The sequence below is a fragment of the Thalassophryne amazonica genome, chromosome 2, assembly GCF_902500255.1.
Source record: "Thalassophryne amazonica chromosome 2, fThaAma1.1, whole genome shotgun sequence".
Taxonomy (NCBI): Eukaryota; Metazoa; Chordata; class Actinopteri; order Batrachoidiformes; family Batrachoididae; genus Thalassophryne; species Thalassophryne amazonica.
In genome coordinates, this window is record NC_047104.1 from 81,503,551 (window position 1) to 81,525,064 (window position 21,514).

Genomic DNA, 21,514 nt, shown 5'->3' on the forward strand with positions numbered 1-21,514 from the left:
GGACCTTGCGTGTCCTGCAGGATTTGAAACAATGACGCCGTAGTGTGTTACTCATGTAATCTTTGCAACTGTGGTCCCAGCTCTCTTCAGGTCATTGACCAGGTCCTCCCGTGTAGTTCTGGTCTTTCTCAGAATCATTCTTACCCCACGAGGTGAGATCTTGCATGGAGCCCCAGACTGAGGAAGATTGACAGTCATATTGAGTTTCTTCCATTTTTCCTAATATTTTCCCCAGCAGAGGTTACCTTCACACCAAGCTGCTTACCTATTGTCCTGTAGTCCATCCCACCCTTGTGCAGGTCTACAATTTTGTCCCTGGTGTCCTTAGACAGCTCTTTGGTCTTGGCCATGGTGGACAGGTAGAGTGTGATTGATTGAGTGTGTGAACAGGTGTCTTTTATATAGGTAACAAGTTCAAACAGGTGCGATTAATACAGGTAAAGAGTGCAGAATAAGAGGGCTTCTTAAAGAAAAATTAACAGGTCTATGTGAGACAGAATTCTTGGTGGTTGGTCGGTGATCAAATACTTATTTCATGCAATAAAATGCAAATTAATTATTTAAAGATCATACAATGTGATTTTCTGATTTTTTTTTTTTTTAGATTCTGTCTCTCACAGTTGAAGTGTACCTATGATAAAAATTACAGACATCCCCATTCTTTGTAGGTGGGAAAACTTGCAAAATCGACAGTGGATCAAATACTTATTTGCCTCACTGTATGTACAGGATATTTAGCCACACCACTACCCCCTTCAAGCACGCTCCACTGCTGCCACAACATTCCAAGAAATGAGACCTTCAACAGCCATAGCTACATGGAAGAAAATGTCAACTGTAGTTGCAAAACCGAGGGAGAACATATGGAACAACCCAAGGTGGAAAACTCCGGCTTCAGAAAGCAAAAGTCCAAACACATATTTGTTCTGTCTTCCTAATAAACCAGCTGATTGCAATTAGTCTAGCTCTGCAGGCAGGTGGGTGAGCTAATTATTGAGATCACCTGTTTTAGGTGCACAGGTAGAAGCAATACATGGGAGGGCTTTTACTTTCAGAAGCCTGAGTTTTCCACCTCTGGGAACAACACAAGACCTGTCACCATATATATCGTCACACAGTGTTAAGCCATGGCTTTTCTAAATCCCAGGAAAATAGCAGGTCCTATCAGACAGCTGGATGCCTCTGTTCCTGTGTTCTGCAAGAGGAGGATAGCTTTTAAAACAAAACATATCTGTGCCTTGTTCCTTGTACCTGTTTGTTTTCATGACTGGGAACAATAAAAGGCATGAAACTGAAACTGGGAAGCAGACAGTAGGTGGACAGGATGCAATCAGCATTAATCACCACCTCTGCACAGTCTGGGCAGAAAGGTTGTGGTCCTCTTTCCTCTCACAGCCAAACACCTCAAGGTGATTTGCTGACTGTCTGTGAAGCTGAGTGGTTGTCTGTGCAATCAAAAGATTTTTGTTTGGTTTCCCACTCTGTGCAGTTACCAGTTTGCAGTGATATTGTTGATATACTTCCTCCCCCTGCTGGTGATGCTGGTGACCTACAGTGTGGTTGGCCGAACGCTGTGGGGGGGACAGATTCCTGGAGAGGCATCAAACCATTACCACAACCAGATAACAGCCAAGAGAAAGGTGATAAACTGCTTGTTCTCCCACTTTTCCTGTGGCCACGCTTTGAATGTGATATGCCAGTTATTTTCAGAATAATATTATGTGGAATATTTAAACAAAATAGGACACTACCTTGACTGACATCACCTCTGCCTGTGATATTCTACAGGTTGTGAAGATGATGGTTGTTGTGGTGATGACCTTTGCATTGTGCTGGCTGCCCTACCACGTCTATTTCATACTGGGATCGTTCAATGCAGACATTTATAAACAAAATTACATTCAGCAGGTTAGCAACTGCCTTTGTGTGCATTTATAGGTCTTTCCACTGTGATCAATTCAGTGATCAATTCAGTTATTGACATGTTTCCCTTTTTCGTCAGGTGTATCTGGCTATTTTCTGGTTGGCAATGAGTTCGACGATGTACAATCCCATTATTTACTGCTGTCTGAACCAAAGGTAAAGGAAAAGGTGCACACAGAGTGCAACATCTTGCTCAAACCTCAATATCAGCACCAGAATTCACAATAATTTTACTGAAACTTAACGCTGTTGTCAGTGATTGCATGTGCATATTCATCATTTTCTATTATATCCTACAGTAGTGTTCAGAATAATAGTAGTGCTATGTGTGTTGTGTGGGCCGCTGAAGAGGAGGTACTGCTGGCCCACCACCACCAGAGGGCGCCCTGCTTGGAGTGCGGGCTCCAAGCACGAGAGGGCGCCAGACCTAGAAGAAGTGACAGCTGTCATTCATCCCCTGCACCAGCTGTCACTCGTTCATCATCATCACCACCATAAAAGCCGGACTGCAACTCCACCTCCTCGCCGAGAAATTGACTACCAGTACCAAGGTAATTTTCTCTGCTGAACAAAACATTGAACAATAGTCTGAACTCTTTTGCAGCCGTTTTCCTGTGGTGTTTGCCTTATCTGTGGGATTGGCGTTTGGTGTGATCTGCGACGGCTTCGCCTCACACCCCAAACCAGATAAGTGGTGAAACAGGAGCTGCACGAGTGTGTGATTGGAGGTGGAGGTGCTCCCTCCTAACTAAACATTGACTGTGAAGATTACTGCACGTTTCGTTGTGTATTATCACAACATTAAATTGTTACCTTTTGGCTTACTCATTGTCCGTTCATTTGCGCCCCCTGTTGTGAGTCCGTGCTACGACACCTTCCCAACAATGTGACTAAAAAGATTAATCCAGGTTTTGAGTACAAGTATATTTCTTATTGTGACATGGGAAACAAGGTACCAGTAGATTCAGTAGATTCTCACAAATCCAACAAGACCAAGCATTCATGATATGCACACTCTTAAGGCTATGAAATTGGGCTATTCGTAAAAAAAAAAAAAGTAGCTGGTTTATTCATGTGCATATTGAGCGCCTTGGGGCAACTGTTTGTTGTGATTTGGCGCTATATAAGAAAAAAGTTGATTGATTGATTGATTGATATCATGAATGCTTGGCCTTGTTGGATTTGTGAGAATCTACTGAATCTACTGGTACCTTGTTTCCCAAGTAACAATAAGAAATATACTCAAAACATGGATTAATCTTTTTAGTCACATAGCACTACTATTATTCTGAACACTACTATATGTGGATTTTTATTACCTTCATTTTGACATTACAACTCACAGATCAGCATTTCAAACCACTATATTTTTCCTTGAATGTTACTTTTGAACAGTGGTGGGCACAGATAACTGAAAAATTAGCTTCGATAACAGATAATCAGCGAACTGAAAAGTTATATTTTACAAACTAAACCAATAAACCACCCAAAGATTTATCGGAAGCTACAGATAACCGATAAATTCCAGTATTGTCTCCAGTACATTTGCAACTACTAACAAGCTGATTTTGAGTTTTAACACCACGACCGCTTCTGGGAGCATCAAAGGCGACCACAGACCCAAACAATGAGTCAGCACTTCTGTCTTTGACCACCCTGCCCACTTCTGGAAGGTCCTGTTTACTACATGGCTTACAGCACAGAAGCAGCTGAGAGGAGCAGCAAAGCTCAAATCTTGACTCAACAACAGTGTTGCCGTCAGGCGGAGGTCTTGGAAAATAAAGCAGTGCTGACTTGTGGTTTGGTATATAAATAAAATTAATACTGCTAGAATAACTCCATTAATGTCAATTCTGTCATTTGTACAAAGTTAAAATATAACATATCTTTTAATGTTGAATAATGCACTAATTCTGAAGTTTTATAACAAACAGACAGATGGAAAATGATTATGGGTAAAATGTACCTCCGTTAACACTGATTGGTTGACTCATTCATTCTATGTAAACACCACCACATTAATATGAGGTGTGTCATGTGTTGGTGTTTACAGATAAATGTGTGTTTGTAAAATATGCCATTTTTTATTTGTAAAAAAAAAAAGGCATTTTCAAAAAAAAAAAAAGCCAAGTTATAATTAGATAACCGTCTGATAGAACCGGTGTCAAAATAAATAGAACACTGCCATGATCTACTGGTGCCAGACATTCAATACTTAAGATGGGCTTACCCTGTGCGAGTGTTGGCCCTTTTTCAGCCGATTTTTCACTTGTGCGAGAATTTTTTGGATCGCACCGAGTTTCAGGTTAATCCCGCGTCCTGCTTCGTGTAGTATACATGGAGTTATGAGCTTCGTTTAACATCTCATGACCACCTCCTGATCAGCAATCGTATGATCGGATGAAAATCAAACCTGTATGATATTCTGGTCGGCTGTCGTGAGGGTATCCTGCTGCTCAAGCGCTACAAGTGTCCAACCTCTCGCACTGTCCATGTGCAAACACCAGAGAGAGCATAAACAGTGATCATCTCTTTGGGAGAGCAGCTTCTGTTACCCCCCCCCCCCCTTTCTTCAACTCATGTAAAGTCTTGTAATGTTTTTTTTTTTTTAAACTTTGATGTCTCCCATTGAGAGTTTTTGTAAAAAAGAAAATGTTTGAAAAAAAGAAGCTTCGGTTTACGTTTTGCTACTGGAAACACGAGTCCGACGTGGTTTTTGAATGTACAGTGTGTGAGAGAACATAAATCGTGCGCTCTGAACTTTTACACACAGTTTGAGCTGTAGCCGAGTACAGTGATTGAAAATATTGTACAGTGTCTGCCCAGCTTTAGGGCGAATATTGCCATGAACACTACTGGCCAGTAGATGGCAGTAGAGATCGTGAAATCTTGCCAAAACAAAATTCCAGATAATGTGTTTGCTATGTTTAAGATGCGTGGAATTTAATAAACGCAAACACAATGCAATAACGTCTATAAACTCAGAGAATATATTCACGAGAGTTTTAGGCACAGTATACAAGATTTTAATGCTGTTGTCCGTGTGGAGCCTGATCAGAGCATCTCAAATGCATTTCTTCTGTCGTGAATGTACCCATACCCATAATGCACCTGGGCACAGCATCTCCACACTAAAACCTTCAAAATTAGAGCATTACTTTAACACTAAAACATATATCTGATATTTTCACTTTATAAACCTCAGACATGACGTTAATTTAAATAACTTGTCCGAAATTAGTTTGGTTAAAATTTTAACCATAAGTTAAACCTGTATGCCTCTGGATGACTTGGGTGCTATTGCCAGTATATTAATATGGGGTCAAAAGAAATGAGTTTTTTGTGATTGGTTCTCCTTTCTCTGCAGAGGATAGTGTGTTTTTTTCTGGAACCAGTTCTCTTCTGTTTACAGAGGGTAGAACTATACATCTGTTATAAAACATTTAACAGGTAGTGCTCTACTGATTTTAAATTTTATAAATGTTTGTGGCTTTTCAGCTTTGTTTACCACATACATTAGTGGTCTAAAAATTATCGGACCAAAACTTATCAGAAGATAATTGGTCCGATGGTGGTTTTCAGTTATCTGAAAAGCTAATCCGATAATGAAAACATTATCTTCGATAATTAGCGATTTGTGGAACTGTGCCCACCATTGGTATTGACCTTGTTGTGCCTATTTAAAAAATGTTTGAGTTATTTCACCAAATTTGATCCAAGAACCTGATGAAAACAGGTTGACTTAAACAGCACACACATGACCAAAACATTATCTTGACATGTTTTCACACATGGATACATTCACATGGACAGTTTCGCCACAAGTGGCCTCCCATAAAACATTGTGCACCATAATGAGAAGGTAAAAGGTAAGACAGTTATAGTTAGCATAGGACAGTGATTTCCCAAGTGTGAGCCATCCATGACACCTTGGTGGGAGAGAAAGGACTGCGTGTGTGTGTATGTTTGAATATAGATATATCAAATAAGTATTTGATCCACTGTCACTGATTTTGCAAGTTTTCCCACCTACAAAGAACGCAGAGGTCTGTAATTTTTATCGTAATCCAGAAAATCACAATGTATGATTTTTAAATAATTAGTTTGCATTTTATTGCATGAACTTAGTATTTGATCCATAGAAAAACAGACCTTAATATTTGGTACAGAAACCTTTGTTTACAGTTACAGAGATCAGACATTTCCTGTAGTTCCTGACCATGTTTCCACACACTGCAGCAGGGATTTTGGTCCACTCCTCCAGACAGATCTTCTTCAGATCTTTCAAGTTTTGGGGTTGTCACTGGGTAACACCAGACCCCTGTCACACATAGGCCTATTGAAGCCGAATGGTGTCAGACTGACACATCCGGCCACACTCAGGAAGTGTCGAGGTGCAGACTGAAGACGGACAGGCTGTCCCAAGTGTGTTGCACATGTTCAAAACCCTCTTGGCACCGTCGAGATGGGACACCCATCTGACAGCGATCTATGTGCAGTTTGTGCTTTCTCAGAATCATCCTTACCCCACGAGGTGAGATCTTGTGTAGCGGGATGAAAGTCCCGGGTCCCAATTGAAAAGACGTTCCCACTAGCTTGGCTAATGGGGAGTTCCCCTTTGGCTGACCTGGTAGAGGAACGGTCTTTTGGTGCGAGCCGCGTGGGTTCGATCCCCCACCGTCGTCCTGGCCACGAAGGTCCTGCTGCTTCAATCTGGCGTCACGAACAGGATGTGGGTCACAGAGTATGCTAACATGCACCTGTGACTTCGGGACAAAGTCAAAAATGGTGGGGAGATGTGTAGCGGGATGAAAGTCCCAGGTCCCAATTGAAAAGACGTTACAGCTAGCTTGGCTAACGGGGAGTTCCCCTTTGGCTGACCTGGTAGAGGAACGGTCTTTTGGTGCGAGCCGCGTGAGTTCGATCCCCCACCGTCGTCCCGGCCACGAAGGTCCTGCTGCTTCACTTGCATGGAGTCCCAGACTGAGGAAGTCATCTTGTGTTTCTCTTCCATTTTCTAATAATTGTGCCAGCAGTTGTTGCCTTCTCACCAAGCTGCTTACCTGTTGTCCTGTAGCCCATCCCAGCCTTTTACAAATTTTTGTACAATTTTGTCCCTGGTGTCCTTAGACAGCTCTTTGGTCTTGGCCATGGTGGTCAGGTTGGCGTGTTATTGATTGAGTGTGTGGACACATGTTTTTTATACAGGTAACAAGTTCAAACAGGTGCAATTAATACAGGTAATGAGTGCAGAATAAGAGGGCTTCTTAAAGAAAAATGAATACGTCTGTGAGAGCCAGAATTCCTGGTGGTTGGTAGGTGATTAAATGCAATAAAATGCAAATTAATTTTTTAAAAATCATACATTGTGATTTTCTGGATTTTTTATTTATTTATTTATTTTTTATTCTGTCTGTCACAGTTGAAGAAAGTTGAAGAAAGTGTACCAACAATAAATATTCAATAAATAGTCCAACTAAGCGGCTTAAATCAAAATCAAATCAATTTTATTTATATAGCGCCAAATCACAACAACAGTTGCCCCAAGGCGCTTTATATTGCAAGGCAAAAGCCATACAATAATTACAGAAAAACCCCAACGGTCAAAACGACCCCCTTTGAGCAAGCACTTGGCGACAGTGGGAAGGAAAAACTCCCTTTTAACAGGAAGAAACCTCCAGCAGAACCAGGCTCAGGGAGGGGCAGTCTTCTGCTGGGACTGGTTGGAGCTGAGGGGAGAGAATCAGGAAAAAGACATGCTGTGGAAGAGAGCAGAGATCAATCACTAATGATTAAATGCAGAGTGGTGCATACAGAGCAAAAAGAGAAAGAAACACTCAGTGCATCATGGGAACCCCCCAGCAGTCTAAGTCTATAGCAGCATAACTAAGGGATGGTTCAGGGTCACCTGATCCAGCCCAAACTATAAGCTTTAGCAAAAAGGAAAGTTTTTTTTATGTTGAACTTGTTCTATGTGAGGCACCTTGAGATGGATTTTGTTGTGATTTGGCACTTTATAAGCTGATTCAATTGAAATTGAACAACATTTTATTGAGTCTTAAAGTAAATAAATATGAAATTGGTCACTGGATCCTTAAACTTTGGACATAATAAACTCCACATGGTGGATCCTTGATCTCTGGACATAAATAGGAATAAACAAATGTGTAGTTTTTGTCAAAAGCATTTCCTTTCAGATATTATTGGCATGAATTCTTTCCATATATCTGAGCTGAGCTCTAGCTGACTGTGCTGCACATCAGGAATTTGTAAAGAAATACAGCACGTCTTATTTTGGGAGGAAAAAAAAAACGTTTTAGTGGATTGTAGTTTATTGTCTGTACTGCAACGTTTGTAAGCGGTGTCATTTTATTTAATGCGGCGATTCATTTTGAAGTTATTAATTCCGACCGGACTGTCTCAGCAGAGAGCCGCGCAGCGTTTGGAGCTGTGCAAACTGAACGGAGGACGATTCTTGTTTCCTGACTGCAACAAGACAAGAGTCCCAGTTAGTGACTTTAATCCACAGAAAAGTGACTCACGGTATTTTAATGGCTTTGAGAAGGGGTTAAGAAGCGGACTTGCCGTTTCTGAAGAGCAGCAAATCAAAGAACCAACGAGCTAGTGGATCGAAGCATTGCTTCAATGATTCACGCTTCAAAGTGGAGTCACGCTGCAGAAACGATTGATTACAGACCCACTGCAGACCAAACCCTGAATATCCAACTTTATTTGTACGTCCGTATGACTCTGAAACTCGGAGAAATCCATATACGAGGTCTATTAGAAAAGTATCCTACCTTTTTATTTTTAAAAAAACTATATGGATTTGATTCATATGTTTTTACATCAGCCAAACTTGAACCTTCGTGCGCATGCGTGAGTTTTTCCACGCCTGTCGGTGACATCATTCGCCTGTGAGCACGCCTTGTGGGAGGAGTGGTCCAGCCCCCTCGCCGGATTTTCATTGTCTGAGAAGTTGCTGAGAGACTGGCGCTGTGCTTCATCAAAATTTTTTCAAAAACTGTGAGGCACATCCGAGTGGATACCATTTGACAAATTAAGCTGGTTTTCGGTGAAAATTTTAACGGCTGATGAGAGATTTTGGATTGTTTTTATCGCTGTAAGGACTTCCCACGGAGCGGGACATCGCACAGCACTCCGAGGCGACGTCGTCATCCTGTTTCAAGCTGAAAACCTCCAAATTTAAGCCTCTGTTGACCCAGGACGTCGTGAGAGAACAGAGAACTTTCAGAAGAGGTCGGAATCAGCAGTTTATCCGGACATTCCACTGTTAAAAGAGATTTTTTTAATGAAAGACGTGCGGACGGATTGGCACGTCGGCTCGCAGCCAGCGCAGCGCGCCCGCCACAGGAAAAACACCTCCGTGTTGATAACCATTTGTAAAATCCAGGCAGCTTTTGGTGGCTTTCAGTTGAGTGAGTATCTGAGAAATTGTTTACCAGCAGGGCATGTTCCAGCTTGTCCTTAAGGCTTCCAATGGAGGTGTTTGGAGCCCCCTCGTCAGAATTCCGACGAGGGGGCTGGACCACTCCTCCCACAAGGCGTGCTCACAGCCGAATGACATCACTGACAGGCGTGGAAAAACTCTCGCATGCCCACGAGGGTTCAAGCTTGGCTGATGTAATCACACGTGATTCAAATCCATATGGTTTTTTAAAAAAATAATAAGGTCGGATACTTTTATAATAGACCTCGTCATTTACGGACAATCAGTATAGGTTGACATGTATGGTCGGAAAACCACTGAAAATGTAATTTCAGTCATCATAGGATGCCTTTCAAACACACTATTGTCTGAAAACTATTTATAAACCACTCACCGTTTCTTGCTGAAATAAGCGCCCCTGGATGCCATGATCATCAACTCGACTGGACGGATGCTATGTTTGTTTGATCCGGTTTGAATTTTCCTCTGTACACCTGCGTGGTGCATTGTGGGATCAAATCAAAAGCTGTGTTCACCGCGGGGACATGTTCGGCACTATTCTGGGTTATTCGAGATTTTTTTTTTGTTTTGTTTTCCCCGATGACGAATGATGCGTAAAAAAATCTGAACGATGAAACTGCATCGGTCCAAACCGGTCTGGATCCGGGCCTGATAACAGTGTGTATATGATAACAACAACCTAAACAATTTATAAATACATTAAGACAGCAAATTAACATTAAAAATTACATAATTAACAGGACATAAAAGGGTTGAGTTCCTCTTCTAAAAATTGTGGAGGTGTAACGTTCTAAAAACATTTTAGACTCACACACCATTCCAACTCATTGTACATGTTTTGCTTAATTTATTACTACCCTTGAAAAATACTACCCAATCTAGAGCCCATGGATCCCCACGGACAACACAACAGTGTATTTATAAATGGTTTAGGTTCTTGTTATTATATACACACTATTATTACTATCATTATTGTTATCAGAGAATTTTGGCTCTCTGTTGGGACTGTTTACACAGAGACTGCTACCTGCTGCTTTGGACTTTGAACTAACAGTCTTTTTCAAGACTTTTTTACTTTTTTACCTTTTTACTTTTTTTTACTTTTTTACTGTGCTCCAACGCCTAAGGAAGACCTCTAACGGTCGAAACATCGCGACGGAGCACTTTTATCAGCTAACTTTCATCAGCGTTGGCAAGCTAACTAGCTTGCTAACGCTTTCGTTTTTATTTTATTTATTTATTTATTTTTTATTTTTTAGCACTGTTGTCGTGCGTTACCTGTGCTGCTCCACAGCGTGTTTGGTCGATTTTTGTTTTGTTTTGGCACCGTTGTCGTGCGTTCGCTGTTGTTGTGCGTTGCCTGTGCTGCTTCATGGCCTGTTTGGTGCCTTAATTAAGGCACTCCTTCTGCTGAATCACCTCTGGATTATTTACACATTATTCACTTTGTGTGTTTTTAGGAATCCGCTAGGTTGCGTAGCTACTAGCTCTTAGCCGATTTAGCATGGTGGCTTCTCCTGTCTCTCCCGTACTTTTCTGCTCTGGGTGTGAAATGTTTAGTTATTCCTCGGCCTCCTTTAGCAGTAACGGTACTTGTAATAAGTGCAGCTTATTCATAGCTTTGGAGGCCAGGCTGGGCGAATTGGAGACTCGGCTCCGCACCGTGGAAAATTCTACAGCTAGCCAGGCCCCTGTAGTCGGTGCGGACCAAGGTAGCTTAGCCGCCGTTAGTTCCCCCCTGGCAGATCCCGGGCAGTCGGGAAAGCAGGCTGACTGGGTGACTGTGAGGAGGAAGCGTAGCCCTAAACAGAAGCCCCGTGTACACCGTCAACCCGTTCACATCTCTAACCGTTTTTCCCCACTCGACGATACACTCGCCGAGGATCAAACTCTGGTTGTTGGTGACTCTGTTTTGAGAAATGTGAAGTTAGCGACACCAGCAACCATTGTCAATTGTCTTCCGGGGGCCAGAGCAGGCGACATCGAAGGACATTTGAAATTGCTGGCTAAGGCTAAGCGTAAATTTGGTAAGATTGTAATTCACGTCGGCAGTAATGACACTCGGTTACGCCAATCGGAGGTCACTAAAATTAACATTAAATCGGTGTGTAACTTTGCAAAAACAATGTCGGACTCTGTTGTTTTCTCTGGGCCCCTCCCCAATCAGACCGGGAGTGACATGTTTAGCCGCATGTTCTCCTTGAATTGCTGGCTGTCTGAGTGGTGTCCAAAAAATGAGGTGGGCTTCATTGATAATTGGCAAAGCTTCTGGGGAAAACCTGGTCTTGTTAGGAGAGACGGCATCCATCCCACTTTGGATGGAGCAGCTCTCATTTCTAGAAATCTGGCCAATTTTCTTAGATCCTCCAAACTGTGACTGTCCAGCGTTGGGACCAGGAGGCAGAGCTGTGGTCTTATACACCTCTCTGCAGCTTCTCTCCCCCTGCCGTCCCCTCGTTGCCCCATCCCCGTAGAGACGGTGCCTGCTCCCACACCACCAATAACCAGCAAAAATCTATTTAAGCATAAAAATTCAAAAAGAAAAAATAATATAGCACCTTCAACTGCACCACAGACTAAAACAGTTAAATGTGGTCTATTAAACATTAGGTCTCTCTCTTCTAAGTCCCTGTTGGTAAATGATATAATAATTGATCAACGTATTGATTTATTCTGCCTAACAGAAACCTGGTTACAGCAGGATGAATATGTTAGTTTAAATGAGTCAACACCCCCGAGTCACACTAACTGTCAGTATGCTCGTAGCACGGGCCGGGGCGGAGGATTAGCAGCAATCTTCCATTTCAGCTTATTAATTAATCAAAAACCCAGACAGAGCTTTAATTCATTTGAAAGCTTGTCTCTTAGTCTTGTCCATCCAAATTGGAAGTCTCAAAAACCAGTTTTATTTGTTATTATCTATCGTCCGCCTGGTCGTTACTGTGAGTTTCTCTGTGAATTTTCAGACCTTTTGTCTGACTTAGTGCTTAGCTCAGATAAGATAATTATAGTGGGCGATTTTAACATCCACACAGATGCTGAGAATGACAGCCTCAACACTGCATTTAATCTATTATTAGACTCTATTGGCTTTGCTCAAAAAGTAAATGAGTCCACCCACCACTTTAATCATATCTTAGATCTTGTTCTGACTTATGGTATGGAAATAGAAGACTTAACAGTATTCCCTGAAAACTCCCTTCTGTCTGATCATTTTTTAATAACATTTACATTTACCCTGATGGACTACCCTGCAGTGGGGAATAAGTTTCATTACACTAGAAGTCTTTCAGAAAGCGCTGTAACTAGGTTTAAGGATATGATTCCTTCTTTATGTTCTCTAATGTCATATACCAACACAGAGCAGAGTAGCTACCTAAACTCTGTAAGGGAGTTAGAGTATCTCGTCAATAGTTTTACATCCTCATTGAAGACAACCTTGGATGCTGTAGCTCCTCTGAAAAAGAGAGCTTTAAATCAGAAGTGTCTGACTCCGTGGTATAACTCACAAACTCGTAGCTTAAAGCAGATAACCCGTAAGTTGGAGAGGAAATGGCGTCTCACTAATTTAGAAGATCTTCACTTAGCCTGGAAAAAGAGTTTGTTGCTCTATAAAAAAGCCCTCCGTAAAGCTAGGACATCTTTCTACTCATCACTAATTGAAGAAAATAAGAACAACCCCAGGTTTCTTTTCAGCACTGTAGCCAGGCTGACAGAGTCAGAGCTCTATTGAGCTGAGTATTCCATTAACTTTAACTAGTAATGACTTCATGACTTTCTTTGCTAACAAAATTTTGACCATTAGAGAAAAAATTACTCATAACCATCCCAAAGATGTATCGTTATCTTTGGCTGCTTTCAGTGATGCCGGTATTTGGTTAGACTCTTTCTCTCCGATTGTTCTGTCTGAGTTATTTTCATTAGTTACTTCATCCAAACCATCAACATGTTTATTAGACCCCATTCCTGCCAGGCTGCTCAAGGAAGTCCTACCATTATTCAATGCTTCAATCTTAAATATGATCAATCTATCTTTGTTAGTTGGTTATGTACCACAGGCCTTTAAGGTGGCAGTAATTAAACCATTACTTACAAAGCCATCACTTGACCCAGCTATCTTAGCTAATTATAGGCCAATCTCCAATAGATTACAGTTTGTTCATGTAAATGGGGAATCTTCTTCACAGACTAAAGTTAATTATGGAGTTCCACAAGGTTCTGTGCTAGGACCAATTTTATTCACTTTATACATGCTTCCCTTAGGCAGTATTATTAGACGGTATTGCTTAAATTTTCATTGTTACGCAGATGATACCCAGCTTTATCTATCCATGAAGCCAGAGGATACACACCAATTAGCTAAACTGCAGGATTGTCTTACAGACATAAAGACATGGATGACCTCTAATTTCCTGCTTTTAAACTCAGATAAAACTGAAGTTATTGTACTTGGCCCCACAAATCTTAGAAGCATGGTGTCTAACCAGATCGTTACTCTGGATGGCATTTCCCTGATCTCTAGTAATACTGTGAGAAATCTTGGAGTCATTTTTGATCAGGATATGTCATTCAAAGCGCATATTAAACAAATATGTAGGACTGCCTTTTTGCATTTACGCAATATCTCTAAAATCAGAAAGGTCTTGTCTCAGAGTGATGCTGAAAAATTAATTCATGCATTTATTTCCTCTAGGCTGGACTATTGTAATTCATTATTATCAGGTTGTCCTAAAAGTTCCCTAAAAAGCCTTCAGTTGGTTCAGAATGCTGCAGCTAGAGTACTGACGGGGACTAGCAGGAGAGAGCATATCTCACCCGTGTTGGCCTCTCTTCATTGGCTTCCTGTTAATTCTAGAATAGAATTTAAAATTCTTCTTCTTACTTATAAGGTTTTGAATAATCAGGTCCCATCTTATCTTAGGGACCTTGTAGTACCATATTACCCCATTAGAGCGCTTCGCTCTCAGACTGCAGGCTTACTTGTAGTTCCTAGGGTTTGTAAGAGTAGAATGGGAGGCAGAGCCTTCAGCTTTCAGGCTCCTCTCCTGTGGAACCAGCTCCCAATTCAGATCAGGGAGACAGATACCCTCTCTACTTTTAAGATTAGGCTTAAAACTTTCCTTTTCGCTAAGGCTTATAGTTAGGGCTGGATTAGGTGACCCTGGACCATCCCTTGGTTATGCTGCTTTAGACATAGACTGTGGGGGGGTTCCCATGATGCACTGTTTCTTTCTCTTTTTGCTCCGTATGCATCACTCTGCATTTAATCATTAGTGATCGATCTCTGCCCCCCTTCACAGCATGTCTTTTTCCTGGTTCTTTCCCTCAGCCCCAACCAGTCTCAGCAGAAGACTGCCCCTCCCTGAGCCTGGTTCTGCTGGAGGTTTCTTCCTGTTAAAAGGGAGTTTTTCCTTCCCACTGTAGCCAAGTGCTTGCTCATAGGGGGTCGTTTTGACCGTTGGGGTTTTTCATAATTATTGTATGGCCTTGCCTTACAATATAGAGCGCCTTGGGGCAACTGTTTGTTGTGATTTGGCGCTATATAAGAAAAAAGTTGATTGATTGGTTGATTGATCATCAGACAGCGCTTTGAGAACAATCAGTCGTACATCACCCTGCAGGAGTCCTGCCAAGAAAGTGGTGTCTGCATCTTCTGCTTATTAACATGTATAAACAGGGGCGTAGCACCAAATTCTGGGCCCTAGGTACTAGCCATATTGAGGACCCCCCCCACAACACACACTGTTATGTTCTTTTTTATTAACGGAAACACCAAATTTCTAATGCGTAGTCAAACCAGGTCTAAATCATGTATACCTTAATCACACCTGGGAGTCAGAACCCTTTTTAAAGTTGGGGGAACAATATTGAGTTGGGGGGGGTCTGGGGGACCAAATTGCAGCATTTTCAAGAAAAATGGTGCAATTTGGTGCATCCCCATGCATTTTAACAGAGATATTGTTGTGTGTTGGGGGGGTGTGGCTGGACATTTTGGTGTTCTTTTCTTTTCTTTGCTCTCCAGGTGGTATGCAAACTGATTTATTGTCTGTGGAGAAGGTGCTGGCAGAAGAGTCCTTCACCCTCATCAACATGATGTGCAGCACCTGTGGATGGTGCTCACGTGCAACCTTAAAGACTTTCATCTGAAGCACATAATGAGATGGCGTTCTGCATTTAAGTCATGTGTGATTCAAGCAGAATTGCTGGGAACTCGACCTTGTGATGTTCATTTGTGAGACGCTGAGGACCGCGCCTGGGTTTGACACATCGTGCCTGTGAAGGAGGAAGGGTGAGGGACACATGCTGTCAGCACACATCAGAGGTGATTGATTATCTGAATAATTGTTAACAGTAACTTGGTATTTTGTTACGCAGTATATTTGAACTTTGATGAGAGTTGTGCAGCTCCCTTCTCACTGCCGTGGCATGTGGACTGATGATCCTCCACCTGTTGTGAGAAGCTGCTCATTTACATAAAGCTTGAATTCGGACCTGAATGTGTTGCTGATAGTGTGTGCCTTTTGAAGGATATTAGTTGTAGCTGCTGACTTACCTCACCTTTTCTATCCTTCGCAGAGTCGGTTTGTCGTGTCCACCTGGGGGGTGTTTGGCGGTGAACGTGGGTCCAGAAGCGCCGGGCTTCGATCCTTTTGGGCGCTGGAGAGCGTGCCGTCCTTCACTCCGCCAGACCGACGCAGTTTTTGTTTGTACACTTTGTTATGCACCAAAGGGGGAAAATAAATTGTTTTGTTATTGGAACCGCTTTCTGGTTGTTTTAGCGCTGGGTTTCGTCAGACGCAGGTCCGCTCCTCAACCCGCGTCGACACATAACAGATATACCCCAATGTTAACTTGACTACAAATTAGGGTTTGGGATATAAAATCTACAGTCACAGAAAAATATCTAATTTAACACAATTTTCCAAAATAAGTAATTAAATAAAAGTAAGTGTAATTCATCGCTTAACAGTGTGTAATTCTCTTTGTGAAGAAAAAAAAATACATAATACAGTAATCTACAATCAAAACATTAAAGAACAGAACCTCCTGTGCGCCTGGACTAAACCATTGTACAACTGTGCAGGGGTGGGAAGGGCCCCTCAGAGATCTTTCAATATTATTGTTAGAGCAGAATTATGTTTCGCAAAATTTATACATTCTAATTATATTCTTTTACAACATGAATTGTATGGACATTAATAACATGCAACACAAAAATGTATTTAATGCCAGTTTTTTGTGGGCCCCCTCCCATGCTCTGGGCCCTGGGTACATAGTACCCTTTATCCCCCAGTCCGACGCCCCTGTGTATAAAGCAGAGAATTTACATACACATGAGAGACAGGTGTTAACATAAAGAGCTGGAGACACATTGTAACCACAGGTGGTAATCTGACTTGATGAATTTGTGTTTGAAAAGCGTGCTGCGTGCGCGTCACATTGTATGGCTTTCCATGTAATAAACACTGTATATAATGGATTTTATAATGGATAACAGATTTTCACTCACATCGGACAAAACATCCCGCTTTATCGTAATGTATTTCGAATAAAAACCACTCCCATATACCAGACAGAGCAGTCTGCATGTGCCCAGTAACAGAAGTACGAAATGAAGTTCAGCACTGACACTTGCCAATTCGAGGAATGTGGGTACCATATTTCCTTGATTAAAGGACTGGCTGTTTATTTTTTCAAACAGTGCTCAGACATGGGACCTAAATGAGGCAGGGCATAATTCAAGGCCAGTGATTATTAACAAAATGCTGCTTGTTCCCTGCACTGTAATATGGTGTTAAGTTTCACACATACTGGATGTGACGAACAAAACCACTTTAGATCAGAGCCCTCTGTGGGGCTCTCCGGAGCCTGACATGAACCTGCTAAATGATGGACATCGCAAAAGGCTGTGATTTGTCACTTTTACATTTTGACTCCTCTCCCATCATATTTTAATAGTTTTTGCAGTGCGCCCGCCGATTACACTTCGATCATGGATCAAATACGTTTGGCAGAAAAGTCCGCAAATATGACCAACTTCTCAACATGAAGTTGGAAAAATACGCTCAAATGATCTGCAATTTATGGAGGAAATTGTACATACCATATTGCTGGTTTGGAGGTTGATGATTGCAAAAAGAAGTGGAGCTCATTGAGGGACAAATTAATCCAGAAAAAAACACTGTTCCTGCTGTAAACTGCATAAAGACACGACAGAGATCTTTAAAAGGGTAACACGTACATCAGTGTCATTGCATGGCCACGGAGTTACAGAATTACAGAAACATAAATCAGGCTTTAGGATTTTAAGGTACCACTCTGCAGCTGACTTAGAAAAAAAGAGTGACTCGACCAAATGTAATCTTTTTAATGCACATAATGCCCAGTACCCAGGCATTTATTTTTTTCAGATGAAGTTGTGACCCGGTCATTAAATGAGGAAGGCCCCGATTCAAGGTTAGGTGTTTAATCAAGGAAATACGTAAGCCTAATTGGGGCTGAGGACTCCCTGTAGATCATTCGGTGCCCTCTGGCTGTCTCTAATCCGTTTTGTCTATTTTATATGTATAACAGATTTTATTCTTTCTATACATATAACAGATTTCGATTATAACGGAAACAACTCGCTCGTCCCCCTGAATCCATTATGTGCAAGTTTTACTGTACGACATCTGGAAATACTTTAATTCCTTATTGTGGGGGGGGGGGGGGGGGGGGTCCATTGTGTGAGAGAGGTGGGGCTATGACATCAATGGTTCAGAAACCTGATCAGAGACATGCCGTAAGAAATCCCACCAGGCTACGTATGCTCTGGCGCCGTCATTCACAGTGGACCTGCAGAGCAATCCACGGACTGCGTGACAGCTCGCAAAAATTGTTGAACATCTGAATTTTGGGGAAAATTGCAAAGAAGCAGAAATCTGCATTTCCGCAGAAAACTTGCATGTCTGTGATTGGTGAAGCTGCATATCATAATCAACTGTCTAATAAGACCCCCCCATCTCCACCCCCCTTTTGTAAAATTCTCATCGGATCTCAGATATGGCATTTTGGCAGCGCAATTTATGAAAATTCATCATAGTGATTGAGAACTTTAATCGCTATGAGATATCCTGAATGATGCAATTATTGTATAAATACTTTTGGTGACAGGTTAGTTTGTATGAGGAGCACATGCAGACACCGCCTCTAATCACAAAATTTACACCAGTGTTACACACAGGAAGGATGTTGGTTTTATAGCGGAATGTTTGCTTTTATCACCCTACTGTCCACTCACTTATTACAGATCACAAATATACATTGAGAACTATTTATGACAATAGCACTGTTAAAACTGATATGACGTGCCACAGCCAGAAGCACACCAGCAACATTAATGGACTTGTGTGTGTAGCTTTTAGCATTTAGTGTGAAACTAAGAGTAGCTGTGTGTAGCACAGATGTAAAGCAGAGGACTCAACACAACCCACAGTGGCAGTAGAGCAACACCAACCACAGCATTCTAACCTCTTTCTTTCATGCTTGATTACAAAATTCCTCACAGTCACCTGGAAAGTAATTACAGCTTTCCACATGATCAGGCTTGTTGTAATTTTCACCTTGATGGAATGCTTTTGGCTCCTCAGATAGGTGAAAGTGAAGGCATTCACTTTAACCCCAACACCTGTTTGTACAGAACCAGCCAAGCGGTTGACAAGGGAATGTCATCACTTTTAGTGCAGCAGATAACTGAAACAATCGTGCAAATGGTGATACAAGCACTAAAGTTGGTACAAATACTCCTTAGATATTACTCTTTGGAACAAACCGACTGGCCACTTGAATTTTTAATAAGCAGCCAGGTAGGGGTCAATTGAAGAATTACACAGGGGTCAAAATTAAAAATGCTCAAATCATTTTGAAAGCTACACCACATTATTTGTCTGATCGTAAAGATTCCAAAAAGGTATAGTTTGGACTATCTATGACTGAATGATCAGGAGTTATGGGGTAAAAACAGCAAAAATGGTGACAAAGGTCAGTTTCAGTTTGTACAGGGGTCAAAAGTTAAAGTTCCTTAAATTTTGGTAAAAAGTGATGCAAATTATTGGTTGAGCTAATAGGATTAATAAATGGAATAGTTTTGATTGTGTTGAATGTTTGGTCTCCAAAGTAAAGGTCAAACAAGGTCAACGTCCATTGGATTCTTTGACATGTGACATATGTTACCCCGTAATATGATAACTAAGCATGATACATGGTCCAAACTATTCCTTTTTAAAACCCTGTTAACTCAACTAATAATTTGCATCATGTTTTACCAAAATTGGAGCAACTTTAACTTTTGACCCCTGTACAAACTGAAAGTGACCATTGTCACCATTTTTGCTGTTTTTACCCCATAACTCCAGACATTTAGTCATAGATATTCCAAACTTTACCTTTTTGGAATCTTTACGATCAGACAAATAATGTGGTGTAGTTTTCAAAATGATTTGAGCATTTATAATTTTGACCCCTGTGTAATTCTTCAACTGACCCCTACCTGGCCGCCTATTGAAAATTCAAGTGGCCAGTCGGTTTGTTCAAAAGAGTAAATGGACTGCATTTATATAGCGCTTCTCCATCTGCATCAGACGCTCAAAGCGCTTTACAATTATGCCTCACATTCACCCCGATGTCAGGGTGCTGCCATACAAGGCGCTCACTACACACCGGGAGCAATAGGGGATTAAAGGCCTTGCCCAAGGGCCCTTAGTGATTTTCCAGTCAGGCGGGGATTTGAACCCATGATCTTCTGGACTCAAGCCCAACACCTTAACCACTAGACCATCACCTCCCCAAGAGTAATATCTAAGGAGTATTTGTGCCAATTTTAGTGCTTGTATCACCATTTGCATGATTTTGCTCTAAATATTCTCTTAGCTGCTGCACTATTTGGTACTCTATATGTAATGCTACATATCTGTGAGAATCCAGAACCTCAGGTATTGTTCTGTGTGACAAAATGATAAACTGAGAAAAACCTTTTCTGTAAGATCTCGTTTTCTGTCTCGATGTTTCTGAACAGGTTTCGTGCTGGTTTTCAACATGCGTTTGCATGGTGTCCCTTCATTAGAGTGTCGGAGGAGGACAAGATGGAGCTGCAGCGCACGCACACTTTCAGAGTCACCATGACACGGACCCGCAACAACCGCACCAATGGTTCATACACACACACATCCATCAAAACCAACACAGTCAACACTAACGCACCTGTCAGCACGACACTAATCACAAATAGAGAAGCCTGCACGCAGCTGAAGAGCCACATGCCAGAAAAAACATCTAGCACACACGAGGTGAAGATGCAGGATAACGCAAAAGTTACTGAACATACACAGTGAAAGACACAACCCAACATGGAGCTGGAGAAAAAAAAAACGTAAAAAAACGCAACTTTCAGTAAAGACAGCACGGGCTGGCAGCCAATCAGAGTGCATTAAAGCAGTGATTCTCAACTGGGGTGACGCGGCACCCTAGGGTGCCGTGATCGATCGTCAGGGGTGCCGTGGGTAGGGCTGTCACAATTATTACAATATTCATCAATCGCGATTATTTTTCATATTCGCGATTACCGTGAATGATTTATTTTATCCACAAAGCATAAAACGACTCAGAATCAGACGTCATTGTGCTGCAGCCTCGCTCTCGTCTTAAGGCGGGACAATAACAAGGAGGCTAACGGCCGATTAAAACAGTGCCGTCTTCTTCAAAAGCCGTCTAAAATGCGGAGCTGTCTGTGTGTGTGTCTGTGCCTGTGTGTGCGCGCGCGGAGTTAACAGGCTGCAGACTGCGAGGGAGGGGGTGGGTGAGGGAGATTCCTGAATGCAGGCGCTACACGTTCAGTGCGCAGCGAGCGCAGAGCAGAGAGAGGATTTTAACCCGAGTGAACATGTTAACAAAACGAAAACATGAAGCTGCCTTTACTTCTCTCTGAACTTTCTCTAAAGGTGTGATTCTGCTGTTACCATCCTGTTCACACCATGTGTGCGTTGTATGCTGAATTTATGAGATCATGAGATGAAATAAACGGTCAAATATCTTTAAAAACATATTTAAAAAATGAGAATATATGAATGAACTGAGCCACAAAAA

The 21,514-nt window shown here is 41.8% G+C and overlaps 1 protein-coding gene across 1 annotated transcript in view; it reads left to right on the forward strand.

Annotated features, from left to right (window-relative positions):
- The window catches only part of tacr2 (tachykinin receptor 2), a 166,907-nt gene extending 146,127 nt beyond the window's left edge, over positions 1-20,780 (forward strand). The window contains 4 exon segments of the mRNA XM_034188456.1: positions 1,490-1,640; positions 1,789-1,908; positions 2,003-2,079; positions 20,448-20,780. Coding sequence (XP_034044347.1) covers positions 1,490-1,640; positions 1,789-1,908; positions 2,003-2,079; positions 20,448-20,763 — 664 coding nt within the window. The 3' untranslated portion in view covers positions 20,764-20,780.
- The last annotated feature ends 734 nt before the right edge of the window (positions 20,781-21,514 follow it).